The sequence below is a fragment of the Lissotriton helveticus genome, chromosome 9 (assembly GCF_964261635.1).
Source record: "Lissotriton helveticus chromosome 9, aLisHel1.1, whole genome shotgun sequence".
NCBI classification, from domain to species: Eukaryota; Metazoa; Chordata; class Amphibia; order Caudata; family Salamandridae; genus Lissotriton; species Lissotriton helveticus.
In genome coordinates, this window is record NC_136070.1 from 1,099,739,110 (window position 1) to 1,099,764,175 (window position 25,066).

At 40.9% G+C, this 25,066-nt stretch overlaps 1 protein-coding gene across 3 annotated transcripts in view; it reads right to left on the bottom strand.

Annotated features, from left to right (window-relative positions):
- Positions 1-25,066, bottom strand: part of CFAP20DC (CFAP20 domain containing) — a 1,807,766-nt gene that overhangs the window by 1,645,385 nt on the left and 137,315 nt on the right. For all 3 annotated transcript variants that reach the window (XM_078661515.1, XM_078661514.1, XM_078661516.1), the window contains exon 4: positions 11,232-11,304. In XM_078661515.1, coding sequence (XP_078517641.1) covers positions 11,232-11,304 — 73 coding nt within the window. The remainder of the gene's footprint in view (positions 1-11,231; positions 11,305-25,066) is intronic.

Consider the following 25,066-nt stretch of genomic DNA (forward strand, 5'->3'; position numbering starts at 1 on the left):
GACTTCAACAGGAGGCTGGCACTCTTCCAACCCTTGGAGATTTCCTTGGCAAAGCTTGAGAGTACACACTCAGTTCCTCTCTCCTGGTTCCTAGGCAAAAATAAAGAAGTAACTGCAGGATTCCCCCAATAAACAGCACACTGGCAGAAGGGGTAGGCAAGTTCTTGGATCAGCAGTCTTCTTGTCCTTGGTTCAGGTTTCCTTGTCAGAAGTGATCTAAATTCTTGGTTCAGGGGTCCTTCTCTTATACCCCTTTTTGGCTTTGATCCCTTTGTCCATGCAGGGGAATTTCCCCCCATCCTGGGTTTGTTGTGGGTGTTGCCAGGCCGAGGCACCTGGCCTATTCACTGTGCAGGGCAGGGTCATCAGCCGCCCAGCAGGAAGTGGAGCCAGCATTGTCACTGGCAGGGGCAGGGCCATCAGTCGCCCGGTAGGAGGTGGGGCCAGGATCGTCCCTGGCAGGCACAGAGTCATCAGTCGCCTGGCAGGATGTGGAGCCAGCATTGTGGCAGGCAGGGCAGGCTATCAGGAGCTACTCTTCCCCTACTCTCAATGCAAATGCCCCACTCACCCCACACTGACTCATTCAGACCTCTGGAGCCACCCAGCTCCTGTCACACGCACACCAAACCAGCAGAGACCAGTAGACAGTCAGACAAGAAAATAGCCACTTTCTAAAAGTGCTATTTTCAAACACAGAGTCTAAAAACCATCCACCCAAACGGATGCGTTATTAAGCCCTAAGTTCAGGGATACCAAACTCGACATTGCACCATGCTCCCCGAGCCCGCTAGGATTATAGCATTAATAATCCTGGCAGCCCATTCTAACTGACGGATAGCAGGTAACCTTGCAATAGTGAAAAACGAATATGGCTGTAATTCACTATTAGGACATGCCAACCTTGTCAGGCTTGTCCTACCTTATGCTTACAATGCACCCTGCCCTTGGGCCTACCATAGGGGTGACTAACATGAAGTTAAAGGAAGGTTTAGGGACTGGCAAGTAGGTGTACTTGCACAGCCCGTGTGGCAGTACCAGACTGCACGTAGGTCTAGCAATGGCAGACCTTTAGGCATATTTTACCAGGCCGCTTCTGTGGGTGGCACAACACGTGCTGCAAGCCCACTAGCAGCATTTGTATTTACAAGCCCTGGCACTCTTGGTGCACTCTACTAGGGACTGACAGTAAACCAAATAAGCCAAACATGGAATTCAATCAATACATCAATTTTACATAGGGAGCACTTGCACTGTGGCACTGATCAGCAGTGGCACAGTGCCCAAAGCAATATACCAGCAAAAACATCGTAAACAGAGGAGGCAGACAGAAAAAATGGAGGAGAGACTCATGCCAATGATGCCAGGTCTAACAGGCGGCATCCTCCTCAGAACTTACTTTCAATTTCAGGACCTGTGGAAGAACATAAGGAGTTTACCTGCTTTTTTAGACCATCGAGGTGACCTAATGGGCTGGATGTAATCCCGCTTGTACCCTGGACAAAGAAGTGGGCTTTAAGACTCTACTTTTTAACTGACAGACCTCTTGTGTGGCTAGAGGGCCATAACAGGCTGCAAGAGGCCTTTTTCACGAAGTACCTAGGAGGTCAGTTGCAACTGAATCTGGGTTGGATCCTGTTGGGGATCCGTACTCTCTCAAGGCGAAGCCATCAATTGCTGTACCGAAGGTCCTGGGTCCCTTGGCTGTCTCTCACTGGATTTCTCCTACAATCACTGAACAGCTGTGGGATTCAGAAAAAAATAGCTTTCAGCCACTGGAGAACTGGGACCAACCACCAAGCCAATCCAACCAAGGTCTGACCTCGCTGGGCCGAAGAAGCAGCTTTCTTCCAATGGGAGTGTCTCCACAGCAGTAAATCCGTTTCAGCGGCCATCTGCAAGAAGGCTTCCAGCCTCTTGGAACTCATTATTAGACACAGCATGCAGCCTTTTCATGCAGGAGGATTCTGAGCTCTGGAAAGAAACAAAGTCCAATTGTAGAATTCTTGACAGGGCCAAGGAATGGAAAGTATCCATCTGACAAGAGGAATTTCCTTGGTGCAAAATCTGAACTTTTCTTTCCAAAACCAATGGCTTCAGTGTGTCCTCATCAAACCTGTTTGGGATACTCGACGTGTGCTCCATTACATTTGGGCAGAAATTGTGCTTAGGACAGGTCACCATAGGAAGCTTATTTTGCAAACATCTTTTAAAATTTAAATCCTGGTTCACCTTATTGAATTTTTGTTGTTTTGGTGTCATTTTGTTTGCTAAATTTTACTTTACATTTTAAAAAGTGGAGTGGGATTTTTATAGATTTTTTGTTCCTTTCATAACTGTACATCAATATTTTCGGTACATTTTCTTGAAGATAAGCCTGTCTGCTCTATGCCATAGCACAATAGTACAAGGGTTTGTGCACTGGTTTAAATGATTGAAGCCTGAAGGAAGTCGGCTCTTTATATGGTATACCAAACAGAGATATACCGTGCAAAGAGTCCATGTATTCCCTTACTAGCGGAGAGGGGCTTGCTCTAGCAATCCCAAATTTTAAAAAGGGAGTGGCCCAATTAAAGTCTTTAAAGGCATTTTGTTTGTTAGGTGGAAGAATACCAGTAAAAGGAGATTAACATCCACCAAATGAGGGTGATTTAACAGAAGTGCTATATTTGCAGCCCATTTGTTTTGGTTGCAATTACCCTCAGAATCATTTAGCATAGAGGAACAAGAGGATCTATGCGACAAGCCCAACTGAGGCACGCTAGGACCCCTTATCTTCAAAAGCCTGTGCAAATCATTTATATACAAAATACAAAGAAAGGGAGTCAGAACGAACCCCTGATGGACACCATTACCAATCGTTAAAGAATCAGTGTACTCTCCACAAGAGTCACGGATGCACAATCGCATAATTCCAGTGGCCCTGCTAATTGGGCACACACCCAGCCTGGGATTGGCTTGTGCTTTGCAAGTGGAGCTTTGCCAGGTTTTTCGCTATTTAAAGCAACAGCAGAGATTCAATACTTTCCCTCGAAAACAGATATACTAGGTTTATTTGTAAGTGGGGTTCTTTCCAACTAGGGTGAGTTAAATGCTTTTTAGAAAAGGCACCAGAACATATACATTATGAGCCACAGAACATTTTATTCGCTTTAAGAATTCAATGTTTTGTGACGGTAACAATAAAGCAATAATTTGTTATCTTCCTTGGTGAATGTATATTTTGTTAATGCTAATACAAAATTGAGGCTGTATAGCATTGGCTTTACTTTGATGCATGTTTTCTTTGAAAACCATCTCTGTGTTTTTATTAGCTGTATATTTTTGCTTTTGATACTCTGCATTCCGTCATACATTTGCATGCAAATGGAAATGTTATGAATATGGTTTAAGGCTGATTTCCCCCCTCTTTTGCATTCTGTTTTGTTGATGGATTTGATCAGCACGCTCATTTCTTCAAGGCCATTCATCACTGCAGGCAGCAGCTGAGCCAAACCTTCCAACTCACTGCTCCCAGCCAGTCATGCACGATAAAAAGATTCCTGTCATAAATACTAAATGTGCAAATATCTGTTAAACATATCCATCCGATCTGATTTGAGATGAATTCGCTTTAAAGTGTGGTCCTTGTTAAGGTGGCCGCTCTAAAGTGGTGAAGGTACATGGATTCAGTACTTTTGGTGTTAGCTTAAGTAATCATTTAATTTGAAGCCATTCACTAGGGAAACCGTCCATATAAGTAAATGAATGTGATTTGGAGGATTCAAGTAAGCGTTTTTATTTTCGGTAGCAATACACCCTGTATGGGTGTGCGTGTGTGAATTTTGCATCAATCTTACAGTGGCATTTGCATCAATTCATTTGTTCAAAATGTTTGGCCGTTCTGAAAAGGATAATTTTACACGAATCATGTGGGCAAATGTCAGCGCAAATTGCTAATCTCTCGTGCAAAATTACACAGCCGATGCAAAACTGCCTAGCTCCAGAACAATTTATGCTAATTAGGACCAGATGTACAAAACCATTTTGTGGTTGCAAACAGTACGATTTGCGAAATCTCATGGTTTAAAACCGCAAACGGGCTGAATACAAACTACAAACGCCCTTTTAACAAGATGCAAAAATATCTCCAACCCATAAAGGGGCTTTTGTGACTCTTTATGAAGTGTAGATAGGAGGGTGCATGAAAGGGTCGCCCCCCTCTGATTTAAGAGTCTTACATGTATTAAAGAATGGTTTCTGACCACAATTGCGGTTGCAAACCCTTCATCAGTTACAGACCACCAAGATGGGGTGTGAACTGATTTGGAAAGGGGAAGCTGTGTCTGTGGGACTTCATGATCACAGCCTGCACCCTGTCATTGTCATTCCGAATGGGAAACATAAAAAAAAACAGAATATGATCTTCCGCTTTAATGGACATAGGCTGCTTTAAAAAATATTGTCTCCCATTTCGAATTGTAAACATGCGGACAGAGGTCTGCTTTACCTGGCACGGTTCCATTCATATATTTGCATCCAATCAGATCAGGGGTCAGAAATTGCGATCTGCCTCCTTAATATTCATTAGCCAGGTTGTTTTGTGATGTGACCATCAGCACACATGTTGCATTGCAAACTGCATTCCCATTCACAAACCAGTCGGCGTACAAACTGCATATCCCTGGATTAGAAACTGAGACGGTACACCAGTCTCTTGCTGCCAGGGTGAAGTCTTGAGAAGATCAAAACACACAATGATTCCCCATGTAGGACATGGGTAACAGGGCAGTGGGAATGGACCATTTTATTTTTTAATAATTGTACTTCTTTCATTCACTATTTCTGTGACGGTAAGAAAACAAACACAAGCAAGAAGTGCTTATATGCAGTGAATGCCATATGTGCCTGACTTGCATGCAGTGATGCACTTGCATATGTCATAAAACAACACATGCATCCCTCATTACTAGCCTAATGTTGGTCAATGTATGTTAGGGAACAACAGAGTACATATAGATTTACCATGTACAAACACAACAAAGATTTCCAATTAAACATACACAAAGACATGGAACCACAATTCTCAGTGCTTAAAGATCCACAAACACACATGCATAAACATAGACCAAGAGATTCAGATATCCACAAACCACAATATCCAATTATTAACAAATACCAAGATACAGTTTAATCAGGAGGGCCACAGACACACAGAAAAAAAGACAGACACATTATCACATACAACCATAGACACAGAATAGCACTTACAGTGATCTTGACACTGAAACAGACACCCCACTCATACATAAAAACACACACTTCCCTTGTATTTTGTTTATTCAAAGACCAGTTGTAACTGAGCAGTTTTCAAATGAGATTGGCCATATAAATAAGGGATCTAAAAGTCACATATCCCATTCAGTTAAACTTAGAGAAGAGAGAATGATTCACACAGTGGAGGGAAACTCTCACCAGTTTATTTGCATGTAAAAGCAAGGGGAGTAAACAATGAAGGATCTGTCAGGGGACATTGCGAAAAGGCATGAAGAGCTAAGGATAGAATCATAAGATAAGCATTTGGCAAAGGCACATGAGGCTGAATTATTCAAAATGAGTTTAACGAGACCATAGTGGTTTTAATAATAATAATTAGTACACATATGAATCCGTAGCAGATTATGAATTCCATCTGATGTTTTATTACATAATAGAATGAGTTATCCTATGTGTCCTTCGAAGGCAATGTTGATTCTGCAACGTACAATTGGGACACAGATGGAGAAGTTCGGGTGGAAAAAGGCTTGCCATCGACCTATGGATATTTCATGCACTAAAGCTTATGTTTAGAAGAATAGTTGTTGGTGATAGCAATTACTAAAAATTGGTTTGAGCGACCTTGAACAGCCCTTATTGGTCTTTGTGATGGCTGACCTATTTCATTTTAACTGAGGTTTCAATGGCTATTAATGAATTTTTTAGCAAGTGATAAAGCTACGAGAGGATGGAGACTTCCAAGTGAAGTAGTAGGCAGCCAACTACGCACTCCTGAGGCAGTGACTTTGGCAGCAGTGAAATCATCAGTTAAGTTCATGTGGTAACCGAGTACGCACGCCCCTCTTAACTCTTCGCACAGTTCCTCACGAACACAGAGAACCAATGATCATACTTCACAGTGCTGAGTGTGCCACACCTACTCATTCTCTCCTCATCCAGGGCAAAAGGAGCCTGAGCCTTCCAAAGATGATCAGCGAGTCAATGTCTTTATGTCATAGCAGGAAGCCTGATCAGTACTTTGGATTAACAGTTTTCTATGGTAATTCAGCATCACGTCAAGGTAGACAAAGCATGAGTGGACATTTTTAGTTGTACATACTAACGCTGTGCATTTCAAGTACTTTCTTTGTTCCTTTTTCAATATATTTTAAACACAATTCTAACTGGACTATGCTGTTAATGTATCTGGAACCTCATAATGTTCAATGGTTAACTACTTGTATTCAACTTTAACTCACATGCATATTTTTCAACTTTTAGATTTGTTTTCACACATTCACATGGCAATTTCACAACAATTCATATTAATTTTGCCACGAGAATTTCCATCTGTACCCGGAGAAACCACTATGAATTGGAAGGAACGAAGGAATCTTTTAGAATACATTTCAAATACTTAGGATGAAAATGTAAACATGAAAAGTAAAAAAAAAAAGATTTTGTCACGTTGCCTTGGGGTTTACTAGTTTACAACAAAATGAAAAAAAAAGGTAAATGGGCAGGAGACATTAATAACTTGGATGAGGATCTCTCACCATATGTGTACACTAGATATTACAATTACAGGCTACATTTTTAAATAAAAGCAAGTGAAAAATGATACAGAGGATGATTATGTATCAGACTTATGAAAAACTAGTTGTTGAATGTAAATTCGGTAAACTGCATGATGATCATTTAAGTGACCAGGAAGTAATCAAGGTGTGAAAGTGAGATCTGGTGCTACTGTTGATTCTCGTCTTAAATTTATCAGAGAAATAAGAAAGCAGAGTAGTCAAAAAGATGTGCTAGAGCCACTGTGGATAAAAGGGGCACAACAATGTGTGTGCCAGTGAATAAAATACCAAACTGCAAAGTAACCGAGAAGAGAGAAATGGAAAAACCTACAAAGAGACAAGGAACAGCAGTAACTCATTAAAACAAAGTGTCTTATTGTTATTATGCGGGGCTGGTCGCCCATTCAAAAAATAATAACACCCTCTTATCAGGGTGAGCCCAAAGTCACTAAAGTTATGAGACCTCAACAGCCTTGTATCTATGGGTTATTTCCAGAGGCTTTTGATGGAGCAGTTTGATGTTATGCCCGGAATTGCCTGTTTCCAAGATGACATAGTGGTGATTGGCAAAATTAAGAAAGAACATTATGAGTGTTTATTAGTGAAATGGGTTTAACTGCTTAAATTAGTAAATGCATGTCTTCTTAGCATATAGCTATCTACTGCACGACATCCGTATGAGGCTGATCAGACCAAAGGCGAAATTAGAAGAATCATAACAAATTACCTCAATCCAAGGAAGAGCTCAGATTGTTTTGGGGCATATAGCTGATTTGGATTCTCAGTTTGTAGTTAATTTTTCTAAAAACGTCACCCAATTGAAAAGTAAGCCAAAGTTTGAATGGACCAGTGATTGTCAAGTATGATTTGATGAAATCAAGAATGCAATCTTTAATGCTCCATATCTGCAAGGTTTCGATCTCATGGCCTGCAAAATAGTTGCCACACACACTAGTAGTGACAGCCTCTGCGAGGTTTTCATTCAGGTAGAATGCGCTGGGAAAGAATAGTGCGAGAGAGACAAAGAGAGAAAGCGATAGAGACAGAGAGGCCCTAGCCTGAATTTAGGGTTTGGAGCACCCAACACTACACCTTCTATCATCACTGACACACAAGCACTAAACATGAGCAGTGAAAAGGCCCCCACTAAATAGCCCCAATTGAGGGGCAAGCTAGGCATGGCTGCTCCCGCCCAGGATCGAGCAGAATCCTATAATGAAGCATGATACCTTTCTTGCCCCTGAAAGAATTTCTTCCTTGCTTTCCTATGGGGCCAATCACAATGTAGATTATAATATATAAATATGGAGTATTGAACTAATAAGTTCAGCTCTGGTCTCTTAGGAACGTCCTATTTCATGATTTCATATTCAGGTGGGGAGGGTTTGAGATGGACAATTACCACCTCCCAGCGCTCATGCTCCTTAAATTCAGGCTTTAGAGAATCTCCAAAAGTATATCTGGTGGAAATATTCACTCTTCGAGGTGATCTTAAACCTTTAAAATAATTACCGATAATGGAGGGCTTAGGTAGGCCATCAACCAAGATGGCTTACAAACCTTTACATAAAATGTGAAAACACGTACCTGGGGCAACAAATGTAAGGCTGATTTTGAATAGGATGTCAGTTCCTATGAAGGGAATAGATGGATTGTTAATGGGAAGGAGAGTTACAGTGTAAACTTGAAAGAAGAGCTAGATAATGTGTATAATGTGATGAGGTAAAGAAGGAGGAGAGAGATGGAGAGTGAGAAATGGAATACAGAAAGTTGGAAAACAGAAGCTAAGAGCATTATGGGAAGTGAGGTGTGAACTCAGTAAGTATGGACAATTTCTATTAAGAGGAAATAAAGTAATGCCACCTGTGAATTTAAGAAAAGTAGCTGCAGTTCTATGTCACAAAGGGCACATAGAGATGTTTAAGAGTAAGAAAATGATCACGTTGTATTGGTAGCCTATAGTAGATATTCAGACTGAAAGAATTGGAAAGGATTGTGTGAATTTTACAAGGGATGCTAAAACTCAGAATACTTTGAAACCACCCGCTTTATCCTTTCAAAAGTCAAATGATGCTGTGGAAGCACCTGGTGTTAGACATTATGGATCCCATAAAGTGGGATAATAGTAAAATTGAATGTATTTCAATATGGTTCCTGATTCCATTAGTTGCAATGGTGAATCATACCATGTGCTTACTATTATAATCATGAAGCACCGCCCTCATGAAGTTAGTAGGCCTGCCTTATAAATAATGACACCCCTTGCAATGTGATGTTGCATCTAATATAGGTAGGGGGTATTGTGTTTATGGAGTTCATCACATACTAGGGGTGAAATGTGAAATGAGGGTGTCACCAAATGTATTTCCCTCTACCTGATGAAGGATGTAGTTTACGGTTGCGTTATTGTCCTTCAGTTCTGGAGATTCTTTTACTGAATGATTAGTAGGAAGGGCTTCAGGGTAAATATGAACATTTTACATCCTGAATACATTGATAAAATTGTATTTTCTGTATTGCATTCAAAAACTCTTATAAATAAATGTAATGCATGACACATTAGGTGCAGCCCATTTATTTGGATAAGTGTAAAAAGTGTTCTTCTAGACAGCCGTAAGTTTTAATCCTCCCTTTTAAGTACCAGGCAAGCACACAGTGTCAACGAAATAGCTCAAGGGATACCAAAGGCAAAGAGATAGGGAGAAGTTCCCTTGGTGTAAGACAAATCTTTGTATTAGGCAAAGCCCTACACACAAACTTTGTACAAAGGAAAAATGACAAACCAAGTCTTTCTAGGGATTTGACAAAAGCCTATTGAACTTTGAGCTGATATAAACGAATCAGTATTTGAATATCTCTTTGATGGATAGACATACCGTTGTGTGTAAGCAGTTAATCTGAGTACTTCTAAACATGCATGTCGGTCTCCTCCAAACATCTTTATTACCATTCCCAACAAGAAATTTGAGGAAATCTCATGATGATTTAGACAGGGGTTATTATGTTGAGTTAAGACGCATTGTGTGGACAGTTTTATGATGCTTTACAGTGACTAACCACTTTTCACCTAGGCAGCTAGCTAATGCTAACCTGTGTGTAGCAGTCACCTCTTCACTAAATAAAATTCCTATCAAGTGAAGAAAATACTTGCTCTCTTTATTTAAATAGGACTCTCTGTTGACATCTCTCAGAGCCTACTTCTCACCTATCGATTCCTATTTAGATGAGGCATGTTTGTTAACAGAGCTCTGCCTCATAGAATGAAGGGCGATGTTGTTGAGAAAAACCTTGAAAAGTATTAGAAAATGCAGAGATATTTGTAAAGTGGAAACCATCCACCTCTTCCTGTCACTCATCAGTTCTGCTCATTATAGATCGCCTTGAGTTGGCTTTTTATATTCCCTTTGAGATGACAACTTACATTAAGATCTTAAGAACAGCATCATAACTCACCTAATAAAATATCAAATTTCAGATGCAGAGAGCATGGCAAACAAGGGGTTAATCTCCAGCTTGCATCACACTGAATACCTGTCTCTGCTCAATTGTAACTCAAGAACCTCCTAAATTATTTCCAACCAAGTAATGCCAATCCAGCACTAATAAGGCAGACTCTTAAGCACTAAAGGGCCATCTATTCAACTCCAGAGGCATGGGCCATGCATGCCCCTTGACTGGTCCATCTTTCAAGTAGATGGATAAAGGCATTCTCCTCAGTGGCCTGTGGAACTGGAGAGACAGCAGTCACATTGCTCATGTCTTAGCAAACAGCACACGCACATCAGGTGAAACCGGAACAAGCACAAGACGAATCCCCTCTTTTATTTGATGATTAAATAAACAAGTGTTATGAAATAAAATAAATCAACTGCCCTATATTTTAGAGCTCCTATTGTATCAACTACTTTCGTTCTGGCTTAATGGAGAATTGCAAACTTCAATGAATAAGTAAAGTTCACCAGCTGACAAAACTGCTGTAGCTAAAAGTCACCAGGCATCACTGGCAGCCTTGCAGCATATACTGCAAAAGGTCACAGTGCTAAAAAAGCAACGCACCAAACACAAGCGAGACGAACAATTTACCGACCAATTACTCATACGTGTCCATCTGCAATTAAGTGTAAAGGGGTGATCGTAACATTTTAACCAAATAGCAACCTACTTAGTCCTTGCATTCTTTGAGTAATACAGCATCCCTCTCCAAGGCAGCACCAGTTTATTTTGAGCGTTGCTGTTGTGGTGATGTGAAAACCCCTATTTTTGTACATACACATGAGGTTTATTTCTAAGGTTTGTAATGAGAACCGTTTGGATCTATTTCATTTGTACAATAGAAAACTAGGTCACACAAATTTCCCAAAACAACTATCAAATGGACAAAACAATTGCTATATAAGAAATAAAAATATATAATCTTACAGTAATTCAGCGGAAAAGTCTTGTCCGAGAGGCACATGAACTTGCAATATCAGGAATCGTTGAATTAATCCAACTAGAAACGAAAAGAAAACACGTTAACTCACAGTGTGACTTCATGTTGCGTGTTCCCTATGTTCAATTATTTCTTGGCAATCTTTAAAAAGCATACTGTACTAAAAATGTAAACTGCATGTGTACAATCGAAGTAGTAGCCTGGGTAAAATCGGTATCGAAATCAGATCAAATTATGTTCTATAAACTATGTGTCATTAATTCTATGTTTGAACGGATGTAGGAACACATGTTGTGTCAGAGGTAAATGGACTAAATTGAACTGACTCTGTGACCTGGAAGTTGGATTATCTGTTGTGATTGTGTACAAAAAGCATTCCTGGCTATAACGTGTGCACAAATGTCCATCTTGAGACACAAGTAGAACACCTTTCAGCAAGACAGGGCGGCAATTATTCTGTGGCCTAACTATAGAGACCAGCAAACCCATGCTGTAGGATTTGCTTGACGAAGATGATCGGTTGAATGAGTTTGTTATTGCAACAGAAGTACTCATACAAATCACGGAGTTTCAATCCCTTTACACCAAGGCACAGTAAGCTGCATTTGGCCCTATCAGATTGTCATTAGAATCTGATGACAAGGTGCTCACATGCACAAAACTTCAACGCCACATTCTGGGTTTGTCCTAACTCCTCTTCAATTTTCGAATCATTATCACATTAGCTATTGCCTGCATCTACAGCTGTCCTAAATCACCTATCTCCAGCTGGGATGGTTGGTGACATCAAAATGTAATTTTCTATTGAAGGCACAAGGTAAAAAGGTGGTTGTGGCTATACCACAGTTTATGTGGCAATATGCAATGAAAGGATCTGGGACCCGATGTACAAAGATCGAGTCCCCAACTAGGATGTGCAAAAAGCGCACTTACTGGTTTGCAAACTGGTAACTGTGTTGCAAACCATGTACTAATAGGTCACATTGCAAATTCTCCATTTACAAGGATTTGCAAAATGACATGCCTCGGTAATACTGGTAAAACAAGTCACACTTTGCACATCACAGTGGATGGCTGTGAATGTTTTGGTGACAGCCATTGAGGGAGTACGGAGGCAGAGGGAGCAGAGTAGCCAAGTCAGAAACACCTGTACCTTGATGGAAGTGTGACTATAGGATGGGTGTCCCTACTCTAGCCCCGGGATTGGAGCATCATTGAAGCAACTCGGGTATGCAGACGATGTGTGTCTACAAAGGCCAGGTATTGCCACCGATAGGTCCCCTATGAGCTAGTGATTAGAGTAGGAGGGAACGCTATTAAGACATTTTTTAGGGATCTGTATCCTGATCAATGCCAACGACCCTACCAGGCAGCAATCAAAGGCAGGAGCATGTTGATACAGTAGAAAGGGAAATGGTTACGTTGCTTTTCTCATATACCCCTAATGACTGTTTTTTAATCCTGCCAAGTGGGATCCATAATAAAGGTCTTGGGTGCCCACTTAAACAGTTTTAATAATTTTTCTTCTCTCCCTACTTTGGGAATTCTTGCTTTTCTTTACAAATCTTTTTCCTTGCGCTCCACCATGTACGTTGGTCTGTGTCAGGGTGTATTAGATGCCCTATGATAAAGCATGCCACTCATTGAGTGGGAGAGGGCAGTATTTATACCCTTTTGGGATTCCGCAAGAGGTTCTCTTTCTCTCCTGTTGATTCCTGTACTGCCCGCCCCCCCCCCTTTTCGTTCTTTCTCTCTTCTGTTACACTGACCCATGTGAGACCAACAGGCCCATCTTAAAGTGGGAGATTGGTAATTTCTTTGCCCCAAGTTAGAGGTCCTTATCGACAAGTGAGTGATATAGATTCGATCGGAGAACGAGGGAAGGTGTGATTTCACGTCCTTTCTCTTTTATGGCTTTATAGGGAGTATAGAGTATCATCCTTCAATTTGCCTTCCCAAATGGGAAATCTTTTTAATGCTGCTTCTGTCGATTAAAGGGAGAGGTACTTTATTAAGAATAAAAATATGTTTCGCATTGGAGGAGCAGGTAGTAGTGGTCCTGCTCTCCATGAGGTTGCCCGACATGCGACCTTCCCAAATGGGAAGCTGTGACGGGATGTAAGAAACAGCATATATATTTTCAAGCTGTTCAAATAATTTGGCTGATCTGACGCAGTAAATTCTAAACACTACATGGAGACATTTACAAAAAAATAGCTGGTCACAAAAAGAAACACTAGTATTGTAAATAGGGTAACTTAAAAAACAGAATTTATGTGTAAGATCTTAACATATGAATGTGCTCTAGGGGGTTAATAAAAATGTATGGTTCTAAAATAAATATCTAGAATAACAAATTGGGGATGACAAATAGCTCACTACTTTTGCCCTCATTACAAGTAGGCTGGGAAGGCGATATTTAGAAATCCGATACCACAGGTATCCGATATAAAATGTGCCATAAGTCGCACTTACAACAAGTTGCTGCCTTCAAAATGTAGCATAACATGCATATTTTGGTGCTTTGCTTTGTACCAGTATTTATCGGGCATTTCCCTCAGTAAGATTCAACAGGATTCACCACGGGGAAAATTTACTACAAGGGTAATAATATCTTCTCCCTTTATTAAAAAGCTCCATTTGTAGCAGATACTGTGAAATGCAAAATAATTTAATTCAAATTCTGGCAGAGTCTGCCACAAAAAAAGAAAAAAAAGTACAGTTTTGTTTTGCTTGCGTTTATGTACTACATGCTGGGCATTAAGGTTTAGAGTTTGGTGGATGGGTTACTCTGTCACAAGGTGATGGTTATTCTGTTCACCATGTTCAAGTGCTTTATGTCCTGTGGCACTTGTAATAAGGTGGGCGAGAAATCCGTTACCATGTGATGGAGTAACCTGTCCGCCAAATCTAAATCAAGTCTAAACCCTCAACGGTGGCGCATGCTGAAGCAAAACATGGCTATGGTAGATGTTGTAATTAACATCACACTACAGTACAGCACCACTGTACATAACCTCAAATGATTTCCTTAGATTCTTACCCCTTTGCTGTCCTCTTTAAATCCTGGGACGAAAAAACCTCCTGCAGAATGTCAACCAAGGAAATTAAGAAACATATTTGCACCACTTTTGGTGTCACTGCGATATTGGTTTTCCTTCTTTCATTTATTTGTAACATATACACGCTGCATTTAACTCTCACATACATGAAGTGAAAGCTTAGAATTTGCAGTATCCATATAAATCGCAACACCATTCCTAACTGGAAGCCCTATAAGGGGCACCCTATAACCGATCTGCATTACTTGGTTGCAGGATTTTTTAAAACAGCATCTTCTTATCAGGGCTACCAGCATTTTATATGCATAGTATTAGACGGTAAAAAAATGCAGTTCACTATGTCAATGTTAAAGTATTGTCAAACCTATGGTAAGTGGTGATCATTTTTAGGATGCAACGCGTATTATTAACATAAACAATAAACTAATTAAAGTTGTGGTTGTCCACTTTACAAGAATCTAGAATTTATGACTCTTACAAATAACAAAATTTGAATTTCTAGTTTAAAAATCTGAATAATTAATCCTGAACCCATTAGTGCGGGATCAAGGTTCCCAATCCATCTCGTTTATTACTTTGTGCTTATGGAAACGACAGATTAATTCTTAATTGCTAATTGCACAGGAAATGCACTGGATTAATTTCTTCCATCTAATCGAAATTACTGTCAACAAAATGGGGAACATGAAGTATTGAAGCTGTAAATGCGTTTTAACATGTACAGCTGGAAAAGGAGCAGCGTGCAATTATATTCGAAAAAAAGGTCTTCTGAATGATGAAAAAACAAGACTTTACGTCAACAATAAAATTCGGCTATCTACAACTGGATGGACAAAAAAACATGAAATGACAACAAATGAATAAGGACATAAAAAGCAATTGGTGTGACGAGATATTATATATAAGGTGTAATAGGTTGGTTGATGTAAGACAGGCATACAAGTAAAACATGCATTCTATTCACTAGGATACAGGCAATCTCCTGTAATCATCCAGGAACAGTTAAAGTGGTGCAATGCCATATTGACTGACCAGTGTGTGCTATGTAATTGCCAGATAAGAATAAAACAGAGCATGTAAACTTGCAAGGAAGAGACCAAAGAAGGCAATGTTAGGTCACAACTACATAAAGCTGCAGCTTTCAATTGGTAAACAGACCTTCATTGTCCAATATAGATGTGGAGTTCGCTTTGTGTCTCCTCGTTGCTCATGATTTAATAGCTTCCTTGGTTTTCTCAGTTCCTTGCTCCTGATTTGATGGCATTCCTCCATGTTCTTGTTGTATCCTTCCAGTGCTGATATTATAACCTTCCATTGCAGTGCAATAGGACCGGTGAGTTTCGTTATGCTCATTAATCCTTCCTTTGTGAACTTTGCTCTCTTTATAATTTATCAGCGTCCAAAGCACAAACTTGCACCCCCAGCCACCTGCTGCTCTTACAGTCACCCACCGCTGTATTAGTGGATGGTCAACTTTGATTTAAATTTAAACCATTCCAAGATGGCTTCCTCTGTGTGAGCATGCAAAGTGACCATCTTGGAATTGCTTTTATTTCGTGTTGAGCAAAATCATTCAAAGTTGTCTACCATGCACGGATAGGCATTAGCCATCTTTGAAATTTTCTTAAAACAAAAGATAAACTGGTCCAAAATGTCCATAGTGTTTTTCCACACACAGAAGGCAACCATCTTGGAATAGTTTTTGTTTGTTTTAAGAAAAATCGTTTTAAGATAGCCATCAAGTATGTATGGCTGCCCTATTTGAATGATTTGGCAAAAAACAAAAGAAAAAGCATTCCAAGAAAGCACACACATATGTGCCCGCACAAATTATAGCAATCAAGGAAAAAATTGTAGTGGCCTAGCCAATGGGTTCCACTTGTGAAACCCAATGGTTTTACCAATGCCTGTAGTTCTAGGCACCAATATCATTCAGTGAAAGACTGTACATTTCAAAATGCCCTCTGCTACATGGGATTTTTTTTTTTTAAATATATTTATTTGGTTTTGTCAAAAATAAGCACACTCCCCCCCCCCCCCGCCCCCCGCCCCCTTTCCTGGTCAGACAAGTGGACTTATATTACATTTTTATACATAGTCATAAAGTCCACAATTCATCATTTCAAAAAGTATTGTCTGAAGCAATTTACACATTTACTTTTCAGCTTTTCCAAAACAATGTATACAGTAAGATAATGTTCCTCATAAATCATACATTATTACTTTGGGTTTGACACCAATCCATTAGCGGGGCCCAAATTCTCAATCCCTGTTTACTACGTCTTTTCTTGCCCTTTCCTTTATAAATAGCAATTTCCAATTTGAAGACAGCCAATAGCCTCGCGAGCCATTGCTGAAATGAGGGGGCAGTCGGATCCAACCATGCAGAGGTTATACAAATCCTTAAGACAGCCATGGAAATAAAAATAAATTCTGCCCCTGACGTGAGAAATCTGGAATCTGCGGCCCCTAATAAAATTACTTCATTAGACAAAATCATAGGTCTTTTTAATACAGTGGACAGAAATTTCTCAATCTCATGTTTCAACAGATTTAATCCATCGCATGTAGAGAAAATGTGTACGCAATCAGCCTTGAAAAATTGACATCTAGGGCAGCAGGTCCCTTTGCCGGACCCCCATTTGGCAATTTTGTCCGGAGAATAGTATAAGAAAAAACAGGTTTTATAAAATTGCCTCTGAAGTTTAGTGAACGTAAGACATGCCTGTGCTATAGAATAGGCATTGTTAAATTCTTCCATAAACCTAATTTCCCCTGCCACTTTTGGGCGGTTTTCTCTAGATCATCTGGAAACATCACAGTTACAAGGGAGTATATCCCTCCAATGGTCTTTTAATTACTATGATTCAGTGTTTCTACTAGTGCAATTTTTTCAGAAGTAGCCCCTCCCGCCGCTCTTTGTGTAATGTAGTCGGGAATTTGGAGATATTTAAAAAAGTCCTGCCTGTCCAGCTGGAAGTTTTTTCTTAATTCTTCAAACGATAAAATCCCAGCGGTGGAGAAAAAACACCCAAAATGTGTTATTCCGGCCTCATCCCACTTCTTCCTACAGTTGTCTCTAAAAATCTCTGGCAGATCAAGGTTATCCCTTAAAGCAGTATAGAATGAGATTCACCCAATGCCCAACATTCTTCTCATGATTTTCCATGTTTTGAATCCACTAAGTAGCGTCTTGAACTTCACTTTCTTATGATAACTATCGTGAAGATGTTGCCATAAGTATCCAACATTTTGATTTCCTATAATTAGTTGATAGATGGAAGGCTGGGCGTCCCCGGGGTTCCCCTCATCCCTCGTATTTTGTACCAGTGCTTGGCTATAGAGCAGAACAGAAGCCCAATATTATGCTTTAAGATTTGGAAGGGCAAGCCCGCCTCTTTCTTTTGCAAGGGTCAGCAATTTATAGGCGCGCCGAGGTTGTGCGTAGGCCCACATGAAACTAGAGAAGGTACGTTCCATAGTTTTAAAGCATTGGTCGGGGAATTCCAGACAGATGGCTCTGACTAAATAGAGGATTTTAGGGAAGAAGACCATTTTCAAGGCGTTAGCCCTGCCTATTAAAGAGAGATGTAGATTGTCTAGCCTTCGCAGATCCTTTTGCATGGAATCCAACATTGGCTTCACATTTAGTTCCACCAAGTCTTCAAGTTTAGATGTGATGGAGATCCTCAGGTACGCCGCCTCATTTACCACCAAAGGGTAACCATCTCTATTTTCTTTTTTACCACGATCTCAGTTTTTCCCTGATTGAGTGCGTATCCTGATATATTTCCAAATGTAATAGCCTTCCTAGTAATAGCGATCATGGCTGCTTTCGGGTTTGTGGTAACAATTGTTATATCGTCAGCGTAAGCCAAGGTTTTAGTGGCAAATTCATGTGACAAAATTGGTTCTATCTCACTGTTCCTTTCCAATCTGTGAATAAAAGGGTCGAGATATAACGCAAAGAGTAGTGGGGAACATGGGCACCTCTGCCTGGTTCCTCAAGATATGCTCAGCTCCTTTGTAAGACTGCCATTCACCAATACCATAGCCCTGGGATTGACATATAGATTTTGTGTTGCTTGAATGAACCCACAAGGGATACCAACCCTGGACATGGCGGACCACAAAAATTGCCAGGAGATCCTATCGAAGGCCTTCTCGGCGTCGAGAAGAACCAGCGCCATAGGGTCTCCTGCAACTTCCGTGTGATCAAATAAAGTAATCACTCTGGGGATGTGATTCACCGTCGATCTTCCTGGCACAAAGCCATGCTGGTATTTGGCTATGATCTTGTGGATAATAGGGGCAATTCGATTTGCTAGAAGTTTGAAAAAAAAAATGGAGTCTGCGTTTATAAGAGTGATGGGCCGATAAGAGCCTAGCTGATCTGGTGGTTTATTTTTTTGGGGAAAAATTACTATCTTTGCCCTGGACCATGAATTTGGGGGCTGCCCTCCTTTGAAAATGTGGATAAATAGATCAAGTAAAATACTTTTCAACTGGTCACAAACAACTAAAAAGAATTCAGATGGTAAACTATCTAAACCTGTTGCTTTTCCTCTCGGTAGATTTTTAATTATGGTTACTATTTCTTCTAGATTGGGACTTTCTTCTAGTATGGCCTGATCTGTTTCGCTAAACCTAGCAGGACTGTTGCTATCTAAATAGCTTTGAATCTCCGCTGCATTTCCGCCCCCCTCCTCCGTGTAAAGGGTATTATAAAACTGCCAAAAAGCATCTCTGTTCAATTCTGGGTCAATGATTTGGCCTTTCCCTGGGTCCGCTATCTCCCGAATCAGATTTGCGGAAACCTGTTGTCTTATATGGATAGCTAGCTGGTGGCCAACCTGTTCATTAACCTCATACACCATCTCTCTATTGGCTGTGGCTTTTTTTATTGCTTTAGCGGTGAAGATGTCTGTGATAGCAGCCCTTGCGATGGCCACTAGGTTCTGTTTTCTCTTAATCTCTTCTATCCCTTGGTTCCCCCTGGTGGCACTTATTAGCCCTTCCTCGGCCTGTCTAAGTTTTTCCTGTAGCTCGCTCATAGCTTTTTGTCAATTTTATTCGCCTTTAATGAAAATTGCAGCGTTTCACCGCAAATCCCGACTTTAAGGGCATCCCACATAACATCTATAGAGACACTCCCGAGGTTGTCTTTTAAAAAAGTGGGGATCCATTCTCGCATTTGTGTACAATACAAGTGATCCGACAACAGGGATTTCTCAAATGTCCATGATCTGGGTGTGGAGTAGCTTTGAGCAAAATCAAGTGTACAGATGAGGGGGTTGTGATCTGAAAGAATTCTAGGCAATTTCATGATTTGGGACTTAGCTTTCAGTGAGTTGGACAACAGAAAAAAATCTATTCTAACATGTGTATGATGTGAATTGGAAAAAAAAGTATAGCTATGATCATTAAAATCGGAGCTTTGCCACCCATCTATGAGCCCATGTGTATAGCACATGTGTTTTATCGCCTGAAACACCTTGGGCTTTCTGCCTTTATGCAGCCAATCATCCTTAATAGACCAGTCGCTGGGGAGATTAATATTAAAATCCCCGCCTATCAGTATGGGTAACGGCCACTGTGAGAGCTCATTCGAAATGTCATTGAAAACAGACGGATCATCACTATTGCTCCCATAAATTAAACAAATCGTTATCTTCTGACCCTGTCCATCCTGACATTCTGTAATTGTCCAACGACCAAATTTGTCATTCTTACATCGGGAAAAAGTGTATCCAGTACCCTTGGCTAAAATAGCAACCCCCGCACCCGAGCCCCTTGTGTCGTTGCACACACCAATTTATAGCCTAGTGTTTTTAAGAGGTAGGTTTGCGAGCCCTCAATGTGGGTTTCCTGCAAACAAACGACATTAGCATTCATGTTTGTAAACCTATAGCAACATTTTGTCGTTTCTTTACATCATTTAAACCGCAGATATTTAGGGATAATACCCTTAGTGCCCCCATTTTTTTAAGTTCCGTCTACCCCATTTGCTAATTTTAGATTTAACACAGACCCCTCCTTGTGCCATATTCTGATAATTCCAGCATGCCGAATAACCCTGCTTTGGTTCTTGCTTCTTACTTATATTAAGAACTTGCCTGACCCTCAGCCCTCCCCACCCCCAGAGCTGTCTAAGTCTCCACCTGCGCTCAACTGTGGCATGTGCGAAATCAGGCCTGGTAAAGAACATAATACCTTCAAACGCTCTCTTGTTTGTAGGTCTTTCAAGATCATACAGGGCTTGCCGAAGCAGAAAGTTACCAAAAAAACAGCATAGCGTGGGGGTGTGGCTGTGTTGAGGTGTTGCGCTTCCCAGGGGTTTGAGAAAATCTATGTGCTCCTTGGATTTCCTTGTCCCAATCCCATGATTGTAGTTTGGGGAATGCTCCACTAAGGAAAGAAACCATAAACTTTCTTGGGTCATCCTTCTCGACACCTTCTGGAATCCCTAGGAAGCGGAGGTTGTTACGCCTTTGTCGATTTTCCTGCTCCTCAAGTTTCCACAGGTAATCTTTTATTGCCCCCTCATGTTCCTCTGTTTTTGTTTTCAGAGAGGTAACATCCTTCTCTATTTGTTCAGTTCTCTCTTCCACTAATGCCATACGGTCACAGGTTTTACCCACCTTTCTAACTGCTCCTTGCAGTTTTTTAGCTGCCAGTCGAGAGCTGCGGCTGTCTGATTTTACTTCAGCTTGAAAGTCTTAAATCGATTGTACAATGTCTATTAAGGCGGGTTCGCTCTTTTGTGCCCCCCATGGGCAGCGCCAGTGTCAATAGCGGTCTGATTTCCACCTGAGATTCCAGAAGCGTTGGAACAGATTGTTAAGGATGTGTCATTATAGTCCCATTTCAACTCGGTATCCGCCTTATCAGACAGTCCATTTATCCTCTTGTGCTGATCCCTCATCTTCTTCTTTTGCACTCTCTTAGAGCGATGTTTACGGCTCTGTGCTTCGAAGTCAGAGCTGTTGCTCCATTTTTCTTCCTCCTCTCCACGTGACAGAGAGATGCTCACATCCGATAGTTCGGATTCATCTGTGAGTGAATACAATTGATCCTGGTTATCAGGTGTTCTTGGCTTGTAATTGTGCTGAACGGTGTTTGGGGCCATAGGTGATCGTGCGGCTGCAGCAGCAGGGTCGTCACTCCCTATGTCCCATGGGAGAGTGCTGGTCTTGATACCACTATTATTGTCCAAGGGAGTGCTTGCTAGTTGAGCGCGAGGTACTGGCCCACCTGTAGAAGCCTGGGTGGGGGGGAAGGGAAGCTCGGGATGCAGTAGAGCGTTGGATTGGCCTGATGTGGGGTGTCCTGTGGTTTCCCCTTGATTAGACTTAGTCACAGAAGTTGTTACACCAGCGCACCCACCCCCTGTTTTGGGATCGCTTGCCTCACCATTCGAGGTTGTCACTGAGCCAAAACTGCTAGTAATCAATGGCTGACTACGGTCTTTCTCATTAGTAAGGTGGGCGGGTGTTCTTTTTGCCAGAGTATTATTTACAAGATCGCTTTTCTCAGGGCTTTCCGACACATCTTTTTTCACCCTGCATTTAGCACTCACACTCCTGTCTTTAGCCCCCGTGTGTTCTGGCTTCCTTTGACGTAGGGCTGCCAGGGTTGTGCTTCCCTGTGTGATATTTAGGGTACTTTTGGTTTTTGTGCTGCAGCCCCCCTTGTTAGCCATCCTTACTTGAGAATCCTGGATAATTAGAAGAAACTGCACTGAGGGAGCGATGGTGCGGAGAGAAGCCTGTTGGTGCTTCAGCGCTGTCAAATTTGTATCTCCCCTCTGTGCGCCTTGGAATTTAATGAGCCGCCGCCGCCTACTACATTGGAATTTTTTAATAACATCTACACTTATTGCCCTGCACATTTATCACAACCATAAAAAAAAGATAGAAGTTTTAAAATTAGGGATATACCAAATAAGCATTTGGTATTTAGCCAAGGCTAAAATACTAGGGAGAGATACAAAGAAATATTTATTATAACTAACGTTCCAGACCTTATGAACACCAGTCATAAAACTAATGATGATAATACAACAATATATAATACTAATATTTAAAAAAATAATCAGAAAGATGTATTTGTGTACTTCCTTTTATTTGTTTTCAACAGCTGGACTAGTGCATCTGGGACAATAAGGCAGAAAATAACTAATTCTCGGCAAACAAAAAATGTATTTCAATTGGTGAAATGAAAATGAAGATATTGTGAGTCTCTTGATGGTGATACCTTTTACTGCAAATTACATATCAATATTAAATATACTTATACATGCTTTCAGGCTCCAACAGAACCCTTCCTCAGATATGGACAAACCAAATTAGCAAAAACATGTAGTTCATATCATAAAGAGTTTGGAGCATAGAATTTGAAAAAAAAAGAGTATGGTCTAATGTTTAATCTGGATTTTGGCAAATATTTGTTGGAATAATTTTAGAAGCTGGTCTTTGATTAGCCATTAATTTTAATAAATTTTTTTAAAATATATATATTAGCTTTAAAGAATTGCACATATGGAGGGTGCTATTCAGAGTTCAATGGATGCAAGTATCCACCAAAAGATAGGCGGATTTCCTGTCTGCTGTAATTAGAGCCTATAGCTACCTAAACAATCCCCGTTGTTACTGATTGAGATTACCCTCCTACTAACTATTAGTCTATAAGATCTAAGAACAAATGAAGTGAAAAAAATCTTTACTGGGATTTTGGGCTATGTCATAAGAAAAGCCTTTTTTTAATCTTAAGTTAGATGTGGCTATCAAAGACTATTCCATTTTGTTTTTATTCTTTTTGTCTTTTGGTACTTACAAATAGTGTGCTGGATTTCAACTCTATCTGTTCTAATAGTAAATGAAGCCAGTTTCTTCTAGCAGTTCTCACAATGTATTTTATTTTTGACATGAAGGATGTGAAAAGTGCAATAATAAAATGTGCTTTAAAGTAACCGTAACCTTACGATTACAATATGGCAATGGTGTGATTTCACTCACTGCATGTATAAATTTGATGGGATTTCCAAAACAATTAATCTTTTATCAATGTGTTGGTAAGCTGAAACTGAACTGTTGAATTTTGTGATAAAGTTTGTCCCACTTACATTGTCCACTGTAAATTCATCAACGAATAGTGCCTTTTACTTGGGGTTTAAGCTTTGGAGGAGTCTTGACTTTGACTGGTTTCAAGGTGAGTCGATAGGTGGAGGACTCTAGCTTTTTCTTGGAGTTTGGCCATGAGGAGTGTGAGAAATTGGGTTGTTGGTTGACTGGGGTGTGAGCCCTGGTCATGCAACAGCCACAGTCCATTGCAGGGGGGACAACAAAAAGTCATTAAATTAACCTGTGCTTAACCCTGGGTAATGTAGCACCAAGAGCAGTCAGGCTTAACTTAGAGGCAATGTGTCAAGTATTTATGCAGGACACAAACTGTATTAAAATGAAAACACAACACAAGAGGAATCCCAAATCAATTTAGAAAAATAGAGTACATTTTAATAAATTATTTGAAATGAAAAGGACAAACATTCAATCATTCAAACTGGAGTTATGAGTTTTAAAAGTTTTTTGTGAAAACTAGTGCGCGTGCTTCGGACACAGGAAGTGGATTGGGCCCAGTCAGGGCTTACTTTCCGACTTGGAAAGATTATTGAAGAAAAATGTCTGAGAAGGAAAAGTTCTGCGGATCTAGGCTGCAGAAGATGTCCGAGGAGGTAGCTTAGTCGTCAGATGGCCTTGGGTTGAAACCACAATGAGAATTTCTACATTCAGACTTAATAACCAAAATGGAAGTTGAAAAACTCTAGTGAGGCAAAGCAGAGGGTTGTAGCCGGAGACAGTTCCACGAGGTCGGATACCCCTTTGGCAAAGGACCACTGAAATGGATTTGCTACTCTGGAGAATAATACAGCGGGAGAAGTTGCAAAGTCAATCTGATTGGCGATGTACCTCGGGCGGACAGGCCAGCAGGTTGGACCCGGTTTCCTCCTGGTTCTCAGAGCACTTTGGAAGTTGGCCATTTGGGCACCTTTAGCATCACAACCAAGGGTCCATGACTGGTTGGACTCCCCTTGTGGAATCAGGACACATGCAGGCTGGGTCCAAGTGCAAGTTCATGTTGGTGGGTTCCTTTTATGTCCCTGTGGCTTTGAACAGGAGGCCATCAAACTAGCCCTTGAAGTCACTTCTGATAGTCCTTGATGAAGGGGGACGATCTAGGGCTCAACAGCAGGGCTGGCATCTGAGAGTTCATCGCAGGCTCCAGGCAGTAAAGTACAACAGCAGCCTGGCAGAGGGCAAAGCAGGTCATAGCAGCAGGCAGTACACTGAGAGTCCTTCTGCAGGTACACTAGTAAACTGAAGAATGGGTCGGAAGGCCCTTTTTTTATACGCTGATGCCCTTCTTCTGGAAGGTGTGAGAAGCTCTGGAAAGGATCTTTGAAGAGTGTGGAATTTCCTGACTCTGCTGCCCGCCTCCAAGCTGGCTGTATTGAAAATACAGGGTCATTAAGCCTTTTGTGTGGAGGCACAGCACAATCTATATAGGTGTAAGTGGGGCTGTGCTCCGCTCCGACCCTCCTTTCCTGTCAGCAGCTTCAGGCACATCTAATGTCTCAATTGTGTGACTGTTTGGGAGGAAATCTCAAAATGAAATTGTCACTTTCACCTAGTCATGTGAGCCAGGCCAGGCTACAAGCACAAAAGGGCTAAGGGCAGAAAAATGTCAAATTTCTAAAAGTG